General features: G+C 53.4%; 3 protein-coding genes across 3 annotated transcripts; 1 reads left to right on the forward strand and 2 right to left on the reverse strand.

The window, feature by feature from the left end:
• Positions 1 to 10,208: 10,208 nt before the first annotated feature.
• Positions 10,209 to 12,174, forward strand: PIN4_1 (Peptidyl-prolyl cis-trans isomerase pin4; the record flags this gene model as incomplete). The annotated part of the gene is made up of 4 exons (XM_053195298.2): positions 10,209 to 10,538; positions 10,610 to 11,132; positions 11,191 to 12,054; positions 12,119 to 12,174. 4 exons carry the CDS (start codon positions 10,209 to 10,211, stop codon positions 12,172 to 12,174), a joined length of 1,773 nt encoding a protein of 590 aa, XP_053047268.2.
• Positions 12,175 to 14,588: 2,414 nt separating this feature from the next.
• Positions 14,589 to 15,105, reverse strand: N0V96_001040 (uncharacterized protein; the record flags this gene model as incomplete). Its single annotated transcript, XM_053195297.2, has 2 exons — positions 14,589 to 14,943; positions 15,101 to 15,105. 2 exons carry the CDS (start codon positions 15,103 to 15,105, stop codon positions 14,589 to 14,591), a joined length of 360 nt encoding a protein of 119 aa, XP_053047267.2.
• A 568-nt stretch (positions 15,106 to 15,673) lies between these two features.
• On the reverse strand, positions 15,674 to 16,521 carry HTZ1 (histone H2A.Z; the record flags this gene model as incomplete). Its single annotated transcript, XM_053195296.1, has 3 exons — positions 15,674 to 15,862; positions 15,944 to 16,075; positions 16,417 to 16,521. 3 exons carry the CDS (start codon positions 16,519 to 16,521, stop codon positions 15,674 to 15,676), a joined length of 426 nt encoding a protein of 141 aa, XP_053047266.1.
• Positions 16,522 to 18,274: the final 1,753 nt, after the last annotated feature.

Below are 18,274 nucleotides of genomic sequence, written 5' to 3' on the forward strand. Positions count from 1 at the left end.
GAGGAAATAAGGGACCCTCTTCATGGAGTTGGGATCATCTTGCTGAACAGTAAGAAGATGATCGGTTTCACGTCGCATGCAAGCGAAGTACTTGGTAATACAACTTCATTGTGAGGAACCTGGCCGACACACGATCGTGGAACTCGAGTGCTGTGTATGCTGGCGGCTGTACCACGCATGGTACAGAGTACATCAGAGGTGATACCTGGTTGACCACAGCCCCTCGAGTGAACCATGGTCGTGGGCCCCGGCTTGGCCCCATTTGTGTGATGTTTGCTTCCCGCCTTGCATAAGCGGAATATGTAGCCTTTTTCCGCGTGTCACGTCGATCACGTGGTATGAGAATAACTATCGCGAGGAGATCCACTGTCGAAGTAGCCGGGATTGACGTCTCTTTCCATGTCTGGAAGAGAAACCAAGGAGTTCGTATGCAACCAACACCAAGAGATTCCAGGCTCGGGACACGGAGAACAAACATCAATCGGAGGCTTCTCCATCTGGTGACTCAACTGAAGTATAATTGTGAATGCACGTTATGCTGTAGGCAATATATCCTGCATTGTCGCCCTCAGTCTTGATTTCGAGGCGACATTCCCAATATCTTCCCCATGCGTAGAGAGTGCATTATACGCCCAGGCCGTATCTGGTGTGACTCGTGGTACAGTGACGGCTAAGTGTGTTTGGTGAAATGAGAGATGACACTGCCACTTTATTATTAGGAACCCTGTTCAGAGAGACGATACTCGGGAGTTGGGGAACCTCGTAGATGGGGGCCAACACTGAATAGTAAATTATTGGCTGATTAAGAGACGAGAATCGCTGGGCTTGGGCGGCGATTGTGAACCTTGGCCGAGACATTGAACAGGCACTTGCCCGAGAGCTTACAGCGATGAGACGCCTTCTCGGGTGAGTTGCGCAATGTAACTTCGATATACCGGAGCAGCCAAGCTTGTTATTGATATTTAGGAATCAGGTGCCCCTTGTGGAATGTCTTACAGGCCGGGCTTCCAACGTAGCGACCGGTAGGGAGGCTTTTGCTTCGACAAGGAAATTGGGAGGGATGTCAGCTCACACGCAACGCAACCTCGGTCGCTAGTCATCCTCAGGGCTGTTTGACGCGAGTGTACTAGTACCGCGAGTTGGCTCACGGCTGTAACGACGCATACGGAGCGATTCTGAGATCATCGCGTTAAGCATCGAGCGTGGTAATGTAATCACTCTGTTGCAGGCTCACAGTTTTGCATCCATCATACATTGTATCCGTTTAAGGCTTGCTTAGTTTGCGCAGCCTTCGGGGAGCGGCTTTGAGGAATCCGGTCTTGTGCAAGCCACCATCGCCCTGCTGGTACCCACCATTGGACAGGCTCAAGGGAGCTATTGTGGTAGGATCGTGTCCCGGATCGGCCAATCGATAGCGCTGACTGGGCATGATTGACGCATTTGGACGAACTGGTGACCTGCAATATCCTTGGGTTGTTGGGTTGATGCAACGTCTTTAGAAGCCAAAGTTGTATCTTCGTGTTCCCGGAGAAAGCTCCAGGCAAGGCCGGAATGACCTAATTGGTGCCGGTATTCGTACGGCCATCAGGAGCAAGACATCTGGCCTCGACCGTTGACTATGTGCGGATGTGGTCGTTTTCGAGAGTAGGAGCAAGGCAGACTGAGCCCACCATCATCATCCATGTATCCGACCCGTAGGATCTTGTAAGGCAAACTGGCGAGTCGGGGCCGCTCCGGAGACATTCGCTGCGGCGGCGCAGCGCACCGGTCGGTGGGTAAGATTAAGCTCCATCCCCCATCTCGCATCTCGTGAACGGCAGGGATGTTGAACGGGGATGCGGAGCGTGGAACGCCAGGGTCCGGCACATTTTATGCAAGGCGAGTGCCGCGTGACGGCGCGTGGGCGATTTTGTGCGACGATGCATCCTAGTGTCGAATACTACCATCGCTTTCACAGTCCGAAGCTCAGGCCCGACTTAATCGTGAGATCGCGATTCTGGCCAGGATGAATATCTTGCAACCTCCAGTCGTTGTATAAATGGTTGCTATCATGGGAAACGCTGCAGGCCCTAAGAAGGTTGCAGGAAATCCGGAGCTATTGGAACCAAGCGGGGAGATGGAAATTAGGCCGCTACACTTTGCCCGCCCCATTTGCCAATTCGAATTAGGGGATAGAGTATCCGTCTCCCGTGTGTGGCTACAGCCTACAAGTGGCCGATGTTGACCGATTTGTGTGTTGCAAGCATCGTGACGACAGCCTGGGGCTGAAATAGGGGTTCACGAACCCTAGGTTATTACCAAGGAATTGGAGGCCGTCATCCTTGGTACGGAACTTTCGAAGCAGTGGAGCAGAAGAAGAAGCGTCTCCTGGGCCTGAGTCCATTTGTCGATCTCGCTCCGTCTCGAATTGATCCTCCCCGATTTGCAGAGCTGAGATGTCAGGCCGCTCTCTGTGCCTTGGAGTCGACCATCACTAGGGGCATCTTGGAGAAGGGCGCGAGGACTAGGCGTGTAGATCTGGGCCCAGCGTGACGGCCCGAAGACGTCAGGGCAGTTGAGCCAGGTTCGCGTGCGAGGAGAGCCGAGGCGTGTTGGGCTAAGGTATTGCCGGTGAGCATTCGAGTGGCACGGGTAGAAGCGCGGACGAACAGCTCGTATCGTCGTTTCCTTTGCCGGTCCAGCTTTGCTTTTCGAGGTGACATTGCAGCAGCCAGCCTCTCAGCGCATTGATTGCCAAAGCGATGGGTTCATCCTAGCTGGCGAGGCAACTGCATGTACCTAACGTATAACGCATGTCCTCGTGTCGCAAAACGCCCACGGATCTTGCGTTACTTCGATTTCTTTTCGAGATTCTTGGGTGTCGAGATATGCAAGCTTACACATAGAAACCAAACGGGAAGAGACATGGTCTGCGGGGGACGTTTTAGGGACCACTCGGCCTCGTCCGCTGAATATTGCTAAGGTAGCATTTTTTGGTATTGGTTCTCTGCAGTCCGTACAAACAGAAGTCTCTTTGGTGGACGGGAAATCATGGGAGCGAGGCGGCTGTGGATGGCGATGGAGGACAAAGACCCTGGACAATGTGCCACGCGAATTGGGTTCCACGTCCAAGGTGCTGGATCGTCAATGGATGGATGCGACAGGCACAGAATCGACCCGTCATGGCGGGTGTGCCGAAGGGCCTTTACTTTTGGTGAAACGGAACGGCGCGAGAGATGCGGAGTCTTTGTGCTGCCGGTGTCCTTGTATTTGGGAAGTCTTTATAACAACTTCATAAGGAATGCCAGGCGATGCAAGATTCCTTCAAAAGGGGCAACAAAGGAGGAGGAGGGTCGAGGTCGATAATTGGGGCTTCTGAGACAGGGGCACCAACGCCTTTGAGGAAAGACGGCGGGCGGTGTCTGACGCTGCAGACGCTGTGTCGTGAAGCTGAAAGAAATGGAGGAGAATCGAGGAAATAATGTTGTTTAAGAGAGTGTGTCAGAGCGATTCCCTTAGGCTTGCCAGGATGGAATTGCTTCCCGGGGAGGCCTGTGGCAGCGAATTGCCCATGTCGGAGCTGTCTCAGCGGTAGGCTCCTGTGCTTGTGTTCCTTGTCGCGCTTGTTGTGCAGTGATTTCGTATCTCGATATGATGCGGAGGAATGGGGGCGGCATGCATGTTTTCCTGCAAGTCTTGCGAGCGCCTTGTCCACGACTCAGGGAGGATTTCTCATAGGTTGATGCTATTGCGAAAACACACCGTGGCTGGCTGGGAGTCTCGGGAGGTCGATTGAGCCCAAGTCGTTGCACACTGACAACGCAGACAGGCAAGGAAGTGGCGGTTTATTAGGTTGTAGTTGGTTGGTATCGCAGGGACGCGTACCGAAGTTTGAGTATTGGAGAAACATATCTCGACATTGGTGTTGGAACTGTGTAAGGAAGGTATGCATTCCTGTGAGGTACCCAAGTCCTGGCAAGGTAAGGTAGGTACAACTTAAGTACGCAACAAGTGCGTCCCAGGGAAGGTGGGAAGGTCCAAGTGCGCAGTCCCTATGGAGTACGTACACAGTACTCTGTACTCTGTATGCATGTCTCATTCGCTGCTGGTGAAAATGGATTGGAATACTTCGTAGATGCCGGGCGGGCGTGAACTCGTGGACTGTGGAGAGACCAAAGTAAGTAGGGCCTTCGGTATTTCCTCGGTTGTCATTGGCTGCCATTGGCTACAATTGCTGTGTCTGGAAAGTGTCGTGCGGCGTGTCTCCTCCATTCCTGCACAACACAACTCAGGTGCTGCAGGCACAGACAATCATGACTTTCCACTTTGGCAGATGAAAATACTGTGATTGGTTACCCATACAGTGCGGCCGAATCTAGAAACAGGGCATCTGAGGTGTTCAATATTCTCTGATACCTCAGTCCAGACATTCACCACAGTTTGTCGCATCTTCCTGGATTCCTGACTCTGCTAGGTGGTGGCGAGGGGAAACTCTACCTGCAGGCAGACAGACACCCTACGAATACACCAGAGACAGGCACTAAAAGGCCGTCGGGGACAAGACGATACAAGCATTCAAGTTGATACGGTGTATTCGAGGCGACACAAGGTAAAGTAGGTAAGGTAGGTAGTCCGTACCTTGTACGCGAACCGCGCTGCTGTGGGTTCGTCTGATGCTCACACTGACACGGCAGCATCGCGTTCTGGAAGAGAAACCATGGTTTTGTGCTTGGATGTGTGGTTCAACGGCGTTCCTTGGGGAACCCTTCCCGACCGTTCACCGTTGGAGGTGATTACATACCGCGTACTCCGTAGAAAGACCCTACCTTGCCGAAATGCTGCTAAATGTCGAATACTTTCGTTTTGTAGCATCGCACTGTATACTAGTCATGGATGCACAGCGTGGATGCAGGTGTCGAGGGATAATTTGTGGATTTTGTGCGTGTTTCCTAGCAACACACGAGACGGTGACGGAAAGACCACTCAATTTATATTGGACCGGTGTGTGGCAACGGCAGGTCAGGAACGACGGGCGGGCTTCCTTCCTTTTGGCATCGCAGCCAGTGACAGACGCCGCCATTGCAGCTGACACTGTGCTAGCGCCTTCCTACACAACCCAAGGTAAGCGTGACAAGTTCCTGCCCATCTGGCTTATCCCACAGGCTGGGCCCCTTCCTTCCCTCCACCGTTCTGGCAGTAGCCGTAGTCCCCGTGCCACCTTCCCGCCCCTCCCTCCCAAACGCATCCGACCACAGACCACGGACCACGGACCACAGGCAGGCCGCAGACCACAGACCACACCTCACTCACCACAGACCCCAAACCGTCTGTGGCCCGACATCGCGACGAGACGCAACGTGCCTGCGAGTCGAAAGGCAAGTGTTCCTCAAGTACTTCGTACAAACCTCCCGACTGCTCCCTACCCCATCTTTGAAAAGGAAACATACCTTAAAACCGAAGCAACAAGATACCTTATCTTGGGCACTTGGGGGTGCCTTCCAGGTTGAGGCATAGACACTGAAAGCAGAGGCAAGAACCTACAGCATCGTCCATTTCTCTCCTGCCGTACCTTACGGAGTACTCTCTACTACGTACCTACCTGATGCCATGGTGCAATCGTGACTTCCCATTCTCGAGTTCATGATACCTAAGGTAGGTAGCAAGGTAATAGGGAAGATATGGGGCAACGACAAAATTGACACTACCTTCCCCTTTTCTGGTATTCTTTCCTCAGCAGAATTTACCTCAGCAATGGCATGCCGCATGCCTGAGCAATGCATTCGGTCTTCAACCTTCTGACACCATCCACCTTTCACATTTCTCCAGAGGAAACGTCACTTCATAGATTATTCAATCCGTTATCCACCACTACGCAACACGCACAAAGCATAAAATACCGCGGGCCATGGGCCACCGCAGGCTGATTGCGTTTTCCGAAGCGACACCGGCGACAACGGCGGTCGCGCCGCTTTGCTCCCTCTTGCCCCTTTTCTCTTCCATATCTTACTTCGAGGCCTAATTCATCGCCATTCGGTCTCTACTATACGTACGCAGTAGTATCCGTACGAATGGTATACAAAGACACAGCCCCTACGAAACGTAAAGCTCCAATATCCATCGAGGATCCTACGTCCCGCTGTGGACTTATCCGGATGCCGCGATTCATCGCGGCGGACACTGTCGGAGCCGACTGCTTTCCAGAGATGACAACCCGTCCGTTCAGCTCGTGGTCGCGAGGATGAAGGAAGAAAAAGGAAGGAGGAAAGTCTGGAGAGCTGGTCCCAACCTTTGTCAAATACGGATGATTGGCTGTACATCTATCGAGTGAGGTACCTGGATCCTTGATCTATTCGTACGGTTACGGCTCCCTACTTCAACGATCAGGGTACTTCTGCCCCTACCGAGCCTGGAGCCATACCTTACCTTACAGTTCTGACTGTTCTGGAGACAGGTCCTTGCTCATTGGCAATCCAGGACCCAGGGTTATGGGCACGACTACAAGCATGGGTCAGACATGGCACTCTAGCGTACAGGCACTGCGTACCTTTTGCTCCAATCGACGACTCCCTTCCAGTAGAGGGTACGCATACTCGGCCATGCCATAGGAAGACATATTTGCATGTACTGCGTTTTGCGGCCATCTGAGAAGCACTCCTCCGGTCAAGGTACGCGACAAGTCAGAGACTTGGAGCAAGACGAGACGAGCCGTTCTTTCTCTCCTCTCCCCCATGGCACGCCGCACATGCCCACCGCAACAATTACCATGAAATACCCCACTCACCACGCACACCACACCGCATCGCGCCGCGCTCAGTTTGTCAGGGGTACCTAGCTCCGCGGTAATGCCTGGGCTCTCCGTCTCCTTCCCGTCTGCCGCCTGCGTCTGTGACTTGCACAGGGCAACAACGGGTAGTTACAACGGCACAAGCCATGTGCGCATCGGGCCCTGAGGCTGGGGGTCAAAGGGCCAGACATTGTCATAGCCGTGGGCACCAGAGTCAGTGCCAGTGTCAACACGCAGCTCCTTCTCGCATCAACAATACTCTCTCGACACAAGGCCGAGAGGTACATCAGCAGAACCAAAGGGAAGAAAGGCTCCTGAGCCTCGGACGTTGCGAGATGGCCAAACCTTGCCGAGCTTGAGAACAATTTTCGACGTATTCTGGACTCCTGTGTATCCGTATGCCCTGTCGGCAAGAAGCAAATGATGGGTCAACGGTTTCCCCGTCAGACACGATGGATACGGAGAGAAGAGGACAAGATAGATTGAGACGGAACACCGCCAACGCCATTGCACCAAAGCTAACCAAGCCTACAGTGTGAGTCGGCCATGACAATAACAACAACAGATCCTGACCAACGGGACACTAGTGTTTTCCTACATACATAGTACGAACAGTAAGTCAGTTGATGAGGTACGGAGACTTCTGACTGACTGGCCGGCTAGTTAGAAGGGCGATAGCGTAAAGGTGCCTTCTAGGTTTGTTCCCGCACGTTGCTCTGAGCGAGCCGACTGGACCCCAGAGGTCATGGACCCCCAATTCCTCATACAGCGGGCCCCAGGTGAGGGCGAAGAGGTTTGGAGGTTCCGAGATTCGCCATATCGTTCAGCGTACGGATACAGAGGAAAACCTTGGGCAGAGGAACCTTGCCGAACCGAAGAGGACCGGGGCATCCAGTCTAGCCAAACAGTGAAGGCTTCCGTCCATATCCGTAGGTCCCTCACTCACATACTCATACTGCGCGATACTTTACAGCGACAGGTTCTAGTGGCTGGCACTAAGGCGAAGAAGAAAAAACACACTGACCTCGGGAATGTCAGTCCCCGCTGCCAGATGGACGGGCTATTAGCGGCGCTGTCAGTGTCAGATCTGAGGTCTGTTCATGTTCAGCAACCTCAGGTACCTACCTTACGGATAGATACTTACCACCCTCCCCAAGTTATGTCGCCATGAAGTTGATGATGCAGCTCTTCAACGGATGCTTTTTTGTTGTTCATGACTTTCTCTACCTTGGAGGGAGAAGGAGGCTCAAGGCTCAAGGCTCAAGGCTCAAGCACAAGCACAAACACAAACACAATCCATAGAATAGACTCGACTCTCTTCATCATCGTCGGTCGCCCTGGGTCCTCGCCCCGATCCTTGTATTGCATCTAGGCCTGCCCTGTCGGTCTTTGGTGCTGGGTCCCTGACTCCTGGTCCTGGAAACCTAGACTCCTCCACTGGTAAAGAAAGGTATCCGTCAAGTACGGGATATTAGTGTGGTGTATCCGTAGACCGCAGAATGGGCCCCTCTATTTTCCATTTGTTCCCTCCACCGTCTCTTTCTGCCCTGTCAGTCATTCTCCTTGCCGTTGTGGTCCACTGGTCCCTCCCCCGAGCCCTTGTCAAGGAGTGAAGTCTGTCTTCCTTTTGCCTTCTGCCGTTCGGGTTGTTGCCACACCACACCCCTTATTCTTTTCCCACAGCCCTGGGGTCTGAGTCCTGAGCTCAACTTCATCAAGTCTTCTTTGGATACCCGCTGGCTAGTCCCCGTCCGTTCGGTGGGGGCCCATTTCATCAGCTGCGTTCACTGGGGCTCATCATCAACAATAACGGGGGTTGAAAGTGAACTGTGACGGGGGAGGAGACAGAGAGAGAAACTGCAAATCCAAAGGAAGGGGAGAGGGGACCAGAAAAAAAAAAGAGAGAAGCTCCCCTTTTTAGCCTCCTCACTTCAGCTTCTTCTTTTTTTTTTTTTCCTTCCATGCTGCAGCAGCACCAAAATTTCCCTTGCCGCTCGAATCTTCTCGCAAGCTCTTAACCTCCCCTTCACCCCCCTCCCTCACGGTTCATCATCCTCCTCCTCCTTCGACCTTTGACCTTTTTTGAGCCTCAACACCAGGCGAAAATAGTAGTACCTAGCGTCGGTCACCTCATCATCCGCTATCACTCTTCTTTATCTATCTTATCCTCTCCTATCCGTCCCTGACTTGTTACCTGGCCTTATTTACCTCTCTCCTCGCACATACATACCTTAGCACTTAATTGAGGTACGCACCATCAAGCAAGGAATACAAACACACCCACCCCCTTTGCGCCTTGCCCTATCCTAAAGGTACTTCACCTTGAATCAAGGCGCAACACACACCAATCTCCAAGCGATCGCGTGTCAAACGTCTGCAACCCGCGTCTGCGACTGCGACTGCAACTGCAACTGCGTGTGTCTCCAGTACCTAACTGCGTGACCTTGCGTCTTTGGCGGAAAGAACGAGCGAACGAGCGCCAAGGGCCCAGCCAAGCAAAGCAAAGCAGAAGAGAAGCTGAGAAGTTGAGGAGAAGAAGAGGACGAAGAAGAAGAAGATCCTGACCAAAAAGCAAAAGCAAAAAAAAGCAAAAGCACCAGCCCGCTTGCGCCCATCCCGCAAGGAGCCCGCTACATACCTTTGCCATAAGGTAGACAGGTACTTCGAACGGAGAGTACCATTGACTGGACCACTCACCTTCACCCTCACCCTCCCCCACGCCCACGCCCCTACATAACATCCGCCACGGCATTTTTTCTGTCCTGGTCACAGCGTGCGACTTTTTTTTTTTTTTTCTCTTCCTCTTCTCTCTCGGCTGCTCGCATTTCCTCCTCCCAACCTGTTTTTTTCAAAGACCCATTTTCGGAGGGGGTCTCTGCACGACTATTAACGACGAGCGATCCAAACGAGCGAACGGCCGTCACATCCACACACGAGAGAAATTCCTTGCGACTTTTCTGTTGCATGCTGCGTGTTTGGTGAACTGCAACTTGCATACACACACACACACTGCATCACTTGGTACGCTACACCGCAATCAAGGTTACTGCCGTCGCCTACGTCCCCGACGCCGCTTTTGCGTCTTAGGTTGCTGTCACTTTGGCTTTGGCGAAAGGCACTGACTGCTTGCTCCGCATCGCCCGCCATTTCCTGAGGTTGCCAGGTCCCTGTCCTCACTCGCGTTGTCCACACACGTCAGTCGGTCGGTTTTGTCGAGGGCTTTTTTCGCTGCATCTGCCAACTGCCCCCCTTGCCAACCCAACCTGCATCTCCCTCACACATACGCATTACCGCCTCCCGCCTTTTCCTCCTCCTCCCTCCCGCTCCCCGTCGGCACATCACACGGGTTACTGGCCATCAAATCCAGTACCTGCCGTCACAGGGCCTACATCTCGAAAAAAAAAAAAATCACGAAAAAAAGACAATGAGCCAGCAACAACACGACATGTATCTCGACTACTCAGCCCCCCCGAATCGCTCCCCGAGCTCCTCGAGGCAGTATGCGGGCGGCTTCCAATCTGGTCTGTCCCTCCCTCGTCAGGCCCAGCGACCCTTCGATAACGGCTTGGGCTCTTCTGCCCTGTTTCCTTCCGACCGTCTTGGTTACAATCCTAGAGCCATGGATCAAATGTCTGCGAATGGAATGCCCGGAGGATATATGCTGGATAACAGCCAGGCCTGGAACTACAATGCTGGTGGTGTCGCGACCGTAAACGGCGCCATGAACGGCGCCAATAGACAGAGGAGCGTCAATCGCCGAGCGGCTCTCCCCACTGTAAGTTTTTTTTTCTCTTTCCCTCATCTTTTCGCTCTCTGTAACGTAGTCGTGATCTGACCGCCTCTAAGAACTGGACCGATCAAGGACTCGGCATGCACGGCTCATATGGCTCCGGCCTCAACGGTGGAATGTCGAATGGCCTCCGCTATGATGGACAGAGTGATATGCGTCCCAGCTCGCAGACGGAAGAGCAGCTGATTCCTACCGCCATCGTCATCAAGAACATTCCCTTTGCCGTGCGAAAGGAGACGCTTGCCGCCGTCATGTTGGAAATGCACCTCCCCCAGCCCTACGCCTTCAACTACCACTTCGACAACGGCGTTTTCCGTGGTTTGGCCTTTGCCAACTTCCAGTCTCCCGAAGATACTAAGATTGTCATTGATGCCATGAACGGAATGGAGGTCCACGGCCGAAAGTTGAGGGTCGAGTACAAGAAGATGCTGCCAGAGGCCGAGCGAGAGCGTATCGAGCGCGAGAAAAGAGAACGACGTGGTCAACTCGAAGAACAGCACCGCGCCCCGATGCTGCACCAACAGCCGTCTCTGCAGACGCTGAACAGTGTTTCCAGCAACCCTCCCCGCGCTCCCCTCGGTACGTTGCGACGAAGCCACGAGATGATTTTGAACACCTGCTGACTGGCCGTGTGTAGAGGGAGATATTGATCTCAACGATCCCGAGACTCTGGACTTCTACACCGAGCTTACTCTTTTCAAGCGTGACACCAACCGTGAAATCCTCATCTTCCCCAACTCGGTCGCCCCCGAGCAGCGCCGTCGCATCCACATCCTCGCCCATCACATGGGCCTCGAGCATAACTCTGTGGGAGAGGCCGAATCGCGCCAGATTCACGTTGTCAAGCGCCAGCTTCCTTCACCCACAGCCCAGATCCACTCTCCTGCTGTCGGCTTGGACTACCACAAGAAGGGCCTCAGCAGGGCAGCCACCTTTGACTTCGCCGCTGATAGGGAAGCCCGGAGCGCTAGCACCAACTACTCCCATGCCATGGGCCGCCAAGGTCCGACCCTTGAGCTTCCTGGAAGCCCTGATGGAAATGGCCTGGCCAACCTCCGCGCTGCCAAGAGCTTCGCCGATCTGCGATCCTTCAGCCCTAGCCCGTCCGCATCCTCTTCGAGCTACTTGACGGCCATGAACGGCATCGGGAACATTCCCCAGTCAGGCAACTCGGGTGCCCGCTTCGGCGACTACAACGGAGGTGTCAACCAGTCCGCCGCGCTTGCCACTCCCAACCTGACGCCGACTTCCGGTACGGTCGGCACTCCTGGTACCGACAGCAGCCTTCTCAGCTCGCTTGGTGGACTGAACCTTGGCTCCTACGAGTCGGCTGCTCATTCTCAAGCCCGAAGCACCCCTGGTGCCATTGGAAGCCAGCGCCCCGGTGCCAACAGCGGCAACCGCAACGCACCCGAGAGGCAGCCCAGAGGCCCCGAGTGGGAAACTTCGGCCGGCTTCAGCGGCCGCAACCGCTCCAACGGCCACATGCAACGTGGAAGCGGTAAGTCCTTTTTCGTCTGCGCAGACTGGGATACATTGAGTCCAAGAAACTAACCCCACGGCAGACTCTTCCGACAACGCACCCCGTGCTGGAAGCGCCGGCGCATCTCGATTCCACTAGACAAGAACCATAATTTACCTCGCCGAGACTGCCACGACAACCATTACAATGAGGAAACGATTCATGACTCGCGACGCATAGAGACTACAAACGACATTCGACGAGTTCACCGTAGCTCACCGCAGCTCGGTAATCGACAAAACCCCCCCCTGTGTTATACCTACCATTGCTTTTCATGATGGACACTCTCCCCCACAACCACACCCGTATTGCTTATAATGATGATTTGTTGGACACGAGCCTTTGGCAGCGTCATGATCTTTCGCTCGGCCGTCTCGGATTTGGTGGATAGAAGAATTCCCAGTGTCGTGGCGGCATCCAACTTTTGGATTCACGGCACCCGCCCGGCAAGGAAACCTTGGCTCATGGCTGTTTCAACGACCAGAGAAGGATGAACGGAAAAGAAACTTGGATACAAGAAAATACCTGATATGGGCAACCATTTCGACATGGCAAAAAAAGGCCCATGGGCGGTCCCCCTATACCCTCCTGTTTCCCCGCCATACCTCCTTTCATGGCGCGCGGGAGCATATGAACCACCCTTGACGATGAATACGCTGTTACGACCTCTTTATGTCTAGATAGCTGTACCAGCATGCTCGACAAAAGCCGCTTCTTTTTTGGATGACGAGACCATGCCCTTCGGCGACCATGACTATACCCACCTAATTACCACGGTTCGGCAAGTTTTGATTAAGACACGACCCAAGACTGATGTTGCCTTCGGACTTTCTTTTGACGGCCAAGATTGGTTGTTTGTCAGCTTCAGAAAACAATGCCAGCTCTTTATTGGGCTCACCGACGAAAAAAAAAAAGTTTGATTTGGTTGTAGGCGTCTTTATGCGCCGGCATTTCCTGATTTCTTCGTTATTTAGTCTTCATGTCCCCTCAGCCCTCAACCCTGCAAACTGCTCTCTGTGTTCACTTGCAGAGAGTTGCCTATAAAACGAACACTCCTGTTCCATCATGGATGGTCTTTCGGGACGACTTTGGCAGGGACATTGGCGTTGAGGCTGCATTGGGGGCCATTTGGTTGTGTTTCCTGGTCTTTGACCTGCTAGAGTTTTCCCGTGTTTTTTCTTCTTATTTTCGTTGGATTTACATGCATTTGCGAGCATCTGAGGTAGGATGACAGGACGAGAGATCAGTGGACGATCCAATGTCGATATTTTTTTCCAGGAGAACAACACACGAGAGAGATGAGACGGCAGATGCGAGGACTGGCCAAACTATTTGCGTGTAATGTGCCATGGGGCACAAAGATAATTTCGATGAAGAGAGGATGATGATGTACCGAGAGAGAGCCGCACACATTAGGCAGCTATGCTATTTTGCGCCTTGTCAAATATAACTGCGTTTGATTTGATACCGAGTCTCATGCCAAGGTGCTTATTGTGAGGATGGCAAGCGAATGGGACAAGTGAATAGGACTCGAGACCTCTTTTTTGTTATCGTGTTGTTCAGATCTACCGCCGGAGCTTGAGGGAAGAGAAGCTCTGTACAAATCACATGAGTTGGAGGATCCTAGGTCAAGGATGTCTTCTCACAAAGCAAGGCACAGTTCATGTTCTGTTTCACAGCATCTCATGACATTTCGGTGGGTGGATGAGCGAGCGGTAAACATGTTTTTCTTTGTTTCATGAAACCGGGGGGTTGTGATGTGCATGACCAGATCGTGGGTAAATGATGAGGTACGGACAGGAAAGGACCAGCCGGATTCTGAAGACTGGTCTCTTAATAGTGTCAAGAATTTTTATTTTTATTTTTATTTTTTATAATTTTTTTTGAAAACGGGGGACAGCCAGCTATCTGAACTCGGTCTGTTCTACCATCACACCGAGATATTGTTCCTTGTTCACGATGTGGCTCATTCTCCCGCTCGTACTGGTGAGAACCCCCAGATATCATGGAGATACATACATACACTTACACGCTTCCAACCCTAGGTCAATTTTGCTGTGTGGTTTGCACATTGTCGAACTTGGATAAACAACGAGGTCGATCAGCCGACACCACCATCGCCAGACGTTCCGGGGGGGAGTCGAAGGCGGAAGCGAAGGAGGAAGGGGCGTAGAATGGCCGACCATCTCCAAGAGGATGAAGCCAGCCATCGTGGACCATCATTGACAACTCCCCCGGATTCACCACTACCACCACCATCACCATCACCACCCGAGCCAGACGCGATCGTTGTGCAAATCACCACAACGCCTCCTACACCCACCTCACCACCGCCTCCGCCTCCATCTCCATCATCGTCATCCACATTATCCTGGCCCTCATCACCCTCATCACCTTCCTCTCCCTTGAGATCAGAACCATCACCACCAACACCAACATCACCAACACCAACATCACCAACACCAACATCACCAACACCAACATCACCAACACCAACATCACCAACACCGACATCACCAACCAAAATGGCGCTGGCGCACGCACTGCGGCACTCGCTTCCTAATCTCCTGCACAAACCGCTGCATCCACTGCGGCCGCTTCTTCTCCAATAGACCGGCCTCCAAAACCGGCCCGCTCTTCATTTCCCGCCTGTACATGAGAGATAAGGCCTTACTTAGCTTGCGTCCCGAAGACGCAGAGTACGGCTGGCTCGTGGCGGAGAACGCTGCGAAGCGGAGGAAGAATCGTGGTGGGTCACGGGCAGGTAGAGCGAGGGTGGTAGCCAGGGCGAGGGCAGAACGGTCGGCGATGCTCATGGCGAGGGCCGTGTTGGAGGATTCGGTGATGGCTTCGCCGCCGTGGCTCATGCTGTGGCCTTCTAGATGGGAGTATGTTGAGCAGCGGCAGGTGGGAGCGTACCCAACACGAGGAACACCAGTCAAGCCAGCGTCTGGACGACACGTTCGCTTCAGCATTCCATCAATCAAATAGTCAGGCCGCAGTATATATACCCCGACTCACAAACACCATGTAGATAGATTTTCAGCATTCATCTGCAATCAACTAGGACAAGGGCGTTGCATCAGTATAAGGAAATCAAATGTGTGCCCCCATTACAGTTTTATTCATCTACCTAAGCCCATCAGCTAGTGCCTTGTCCGCGCGTGCCTTCTTGGGAACCGAAACAGGAACCTCGAAATGTTGTACATTGTGAGTGAGTGCCAGACTCGAGGCGAATCTGCGTGGGGTTTTGAGAGTGCAGGCACCCAGGTTGAGTACCCTGCAATCATCAAGATCAAGGCGCTCATGGCTCATGCGCCATGTGTTTTTTTTTCCCAGCACCATATCTGTGAACGTCCAGGACAGAATCGCGTGCAACTCTGAACCGTTGCATGCCTCTTCCTTCCTTTGTTTCCAGATGTTGTGAGAAGATTATTCAACCTCTGGCACACCTGCATCATCGTCGTTTCTGACCAGTGTTGTAAGGAAAGCAGAAAAAAGCATCCCTTGAGACCAAACCACTCCCAAATAACCGTCCTGAGAAAAAAGCCAACCGGGAATATCAACGTTGCTGTCGTTGTTGTGCAAGACGCGGGATTTATGCCTCGAGCGCCTTGGCCTTCTTCTTTTGCTCGACCTTGAGGAGGAGCGCGCGGTTGATGTGTGGCAGGACACCACCAAAGGCGATGGTGGCACGAATCAGGGTGTCAAGTTCCTCGTCACCACGGATGGCAAGCTGGAGATGGCGGGGGGTGATACGCTTGACCTTGAGGTCCTTGGCGGCGTTCTACAAAGCGCGCGTCAGCGAAAGATTTAGGCAGAGACCCCGATGAGTCAACGGAGTACGCCGGGAGGGATGGAAACTTACGCCTGCAAGCTCGAGGACTTCGGCAGTCAGGTACTCGAGAACGGCGGTGACATAGACGGCAGCCTTGGCGCCGACGCGCATCTTGTTCTGGGTGTTGGCCTTGAGGAAACGCTTGACACGACCACAGGGGAACTGGAAAGTCCGTGTTAGCAGACTGCGACCGCTAGCTTGAGAAATTTTCATTGCTGCGTGCGTTCCGGGCGTTGCGCCATCATTTTCGAGCCCAACGACATCGTGCACGCGACCGCATCCCGTACATCATCCAGTACTGCCTCAACGGCGGAAAAGTGATGGCGCAGATTCACCGTTGCAGGTGAAAGATGCTGCGCGACACGAGATGATGGCTGGAGGACGATTCTAATCCTTGTTGCGGTCGAACGCGTCGGAATCGGGTGGTCGTCGGTCGATGCTTGATATCGGGGCCCAAAAATCGACGTGCAAAACCGGCGCATCATCAGCAGAGCGCAACTTACCTGGAGACCAGCGCGAGCGGAGTGGCTCTGCTGCTTCTTGGGGACTTCGGCCGTAGCCTTGCCTCCGGACGTCTTTCCGCCAGACTTTCCCTTGCCGCCAGCCATTGTTGATGTTGATGCGAGGACGCGAAAAAAAGGTGTAATAAATTCGAAAGTCGAATTTGGGATCCGATGATTCGATCAAAGTGGGGATGCGCGTGTCGAGTAAAAGGTTTGAGAAAAAGGACTGTTATCGAAGAAGACCGTTCCGGTGTTGGGTTGGAGTTGGAGGGGTTGTCGAGGGAAGCTTTGGTGGGAGGTGGATGGAGATGGCAGAAATTTAGTTCGAAGGCTGACAGTGATTGTTGTTGTTCGTCGGTGACGGCAGGAGAAGAGGACAGGGGGGCGAATGGGAGCGAGGGAGCTTCGGTGCAAGCAAGAAAATCGCGGTCGGTGTGGTGTGGGAGGTGCGAGGAGGGGGGAGCCGTCGATGGGTGTGCCGGGTGGTGCTGGTGCTGGTGCTGGTCGTCTTTGCGGTGCTTTTCGTTTCTGAGCAAGTCCACGGCGCGGCCTGTGTCTGCGTGTCTGCTTCTGCTGCTGCTGCTGCTTCCAATGGAAAGGTATGACCACCTGCGCACCTCTGCTGCTCTGCTCTGCTGTGCTCTGTGCTGCCACGGCCCACGCTGCCTCCTTGCTCAGAGTTTTGCTGGTGAGCTGTCGCCTGTTCCTATTCGTCGGTTGGAGCTCTGTTGTGGATGGCTGTGTTATGGCGCTAGCGTCGAGTGCCCAGAAATTGTTGACAAAATGTTATTGCCGGAATGTTGCGAGAGCTTGCTCGCGGCTGCCGAGGTTTACCCGAGCCGCATCGCAGGAGCCAGGAACCTTGAGGTGCTTGGTTGGCCCGGGCGGGCTGTGAGTGAGTCCGATGAGCGAGGCGAGAGAGCCTGCCGCCCAGGACGTAAGTACATGGCACTCGCCATGGCAGAACCGTCAGAATGCCAGAAATGAGGCAAGAGTAAGGAGACTGACCTGCTCAACTCGAGCAAATCACCTGGAATCCAGGAGACGCCGTGGCGGCAAAGAAGCACATACCTTGAGCTCACCTCCAAGTGAGGCTCTGCGACGGATGCCAGCAGCAGGCTTTGGCCAAGCTCGCTGCACTGCAGCGGGATGATCAAGCAAAGCTCAGAGAAGAATGAGAGGTAGCCTTCCGATCAGACTGGGCCCAAATACAGCCTGTCTTGAGCCGTGGGGGTGAGTGTTGTCATTTTGACATGATCGTTGCTGATGTTGACCTTTGATGTCGACGCAAAACGCAGACCGAGAAAGCGTCCCGCACGAGGCTAGTGACAGCCTGTGGCGCTCAAGACCACGTGACGTGGCTGGTGCTTCATCGGGCCTGGAGTCTCACGTGCAATGGTTAGGTACCTACGCAGTCACCTTTTGATCTCACTTCCATCAAGGCTCAAGCTCAGGCCCCGCCTGCATTCGATCGGATGACCGGCCCCATAAAACACCGGGAAGATCTGGCACTGGAGCTCGGGTCTCATCCGGGATCCACACCACCAAGTTCACTCTCTCTCAAGAAGTGAGCTCTCATCCTCCAGCCGGCACCAGCTGTCCGAGTCGGTATCGTGCATCAAGTCATCTAGCAAGTACCTTGTGCTCCGACCGATTCTCATTCATGTCAATATTGTCTGAGGTAACTACTTTCTACCATGATCTTGTCCTACTTTGCACCTTAATCTTCAATGAATTCGTTATGAAGCTCCATCTCATGTTGCAACGAAGATAGTACTATCATAGAAACTTCTTGCTCGCTATCTCGGGTCCTGCCTCTTGGTACTCAGCACTCGTGACACACATCCCCTCGAACGTG

Source organism: Colletotrichum fioriniae (assembly GCF_027942845.1).
Source record: "Colletotrichum fioriniae strain IMI 355084 chromosome Unknown scaffold_1, whole genome shotgun sequence".
Taxonomy (NCBI): domain Eukaryota; kingdom Fungi; phylum Ascomycota; class Sordariomycetes; order Glomerellales; family Glomerellaceae; genus Colletotrichum; species Colletotrichum fioriniae.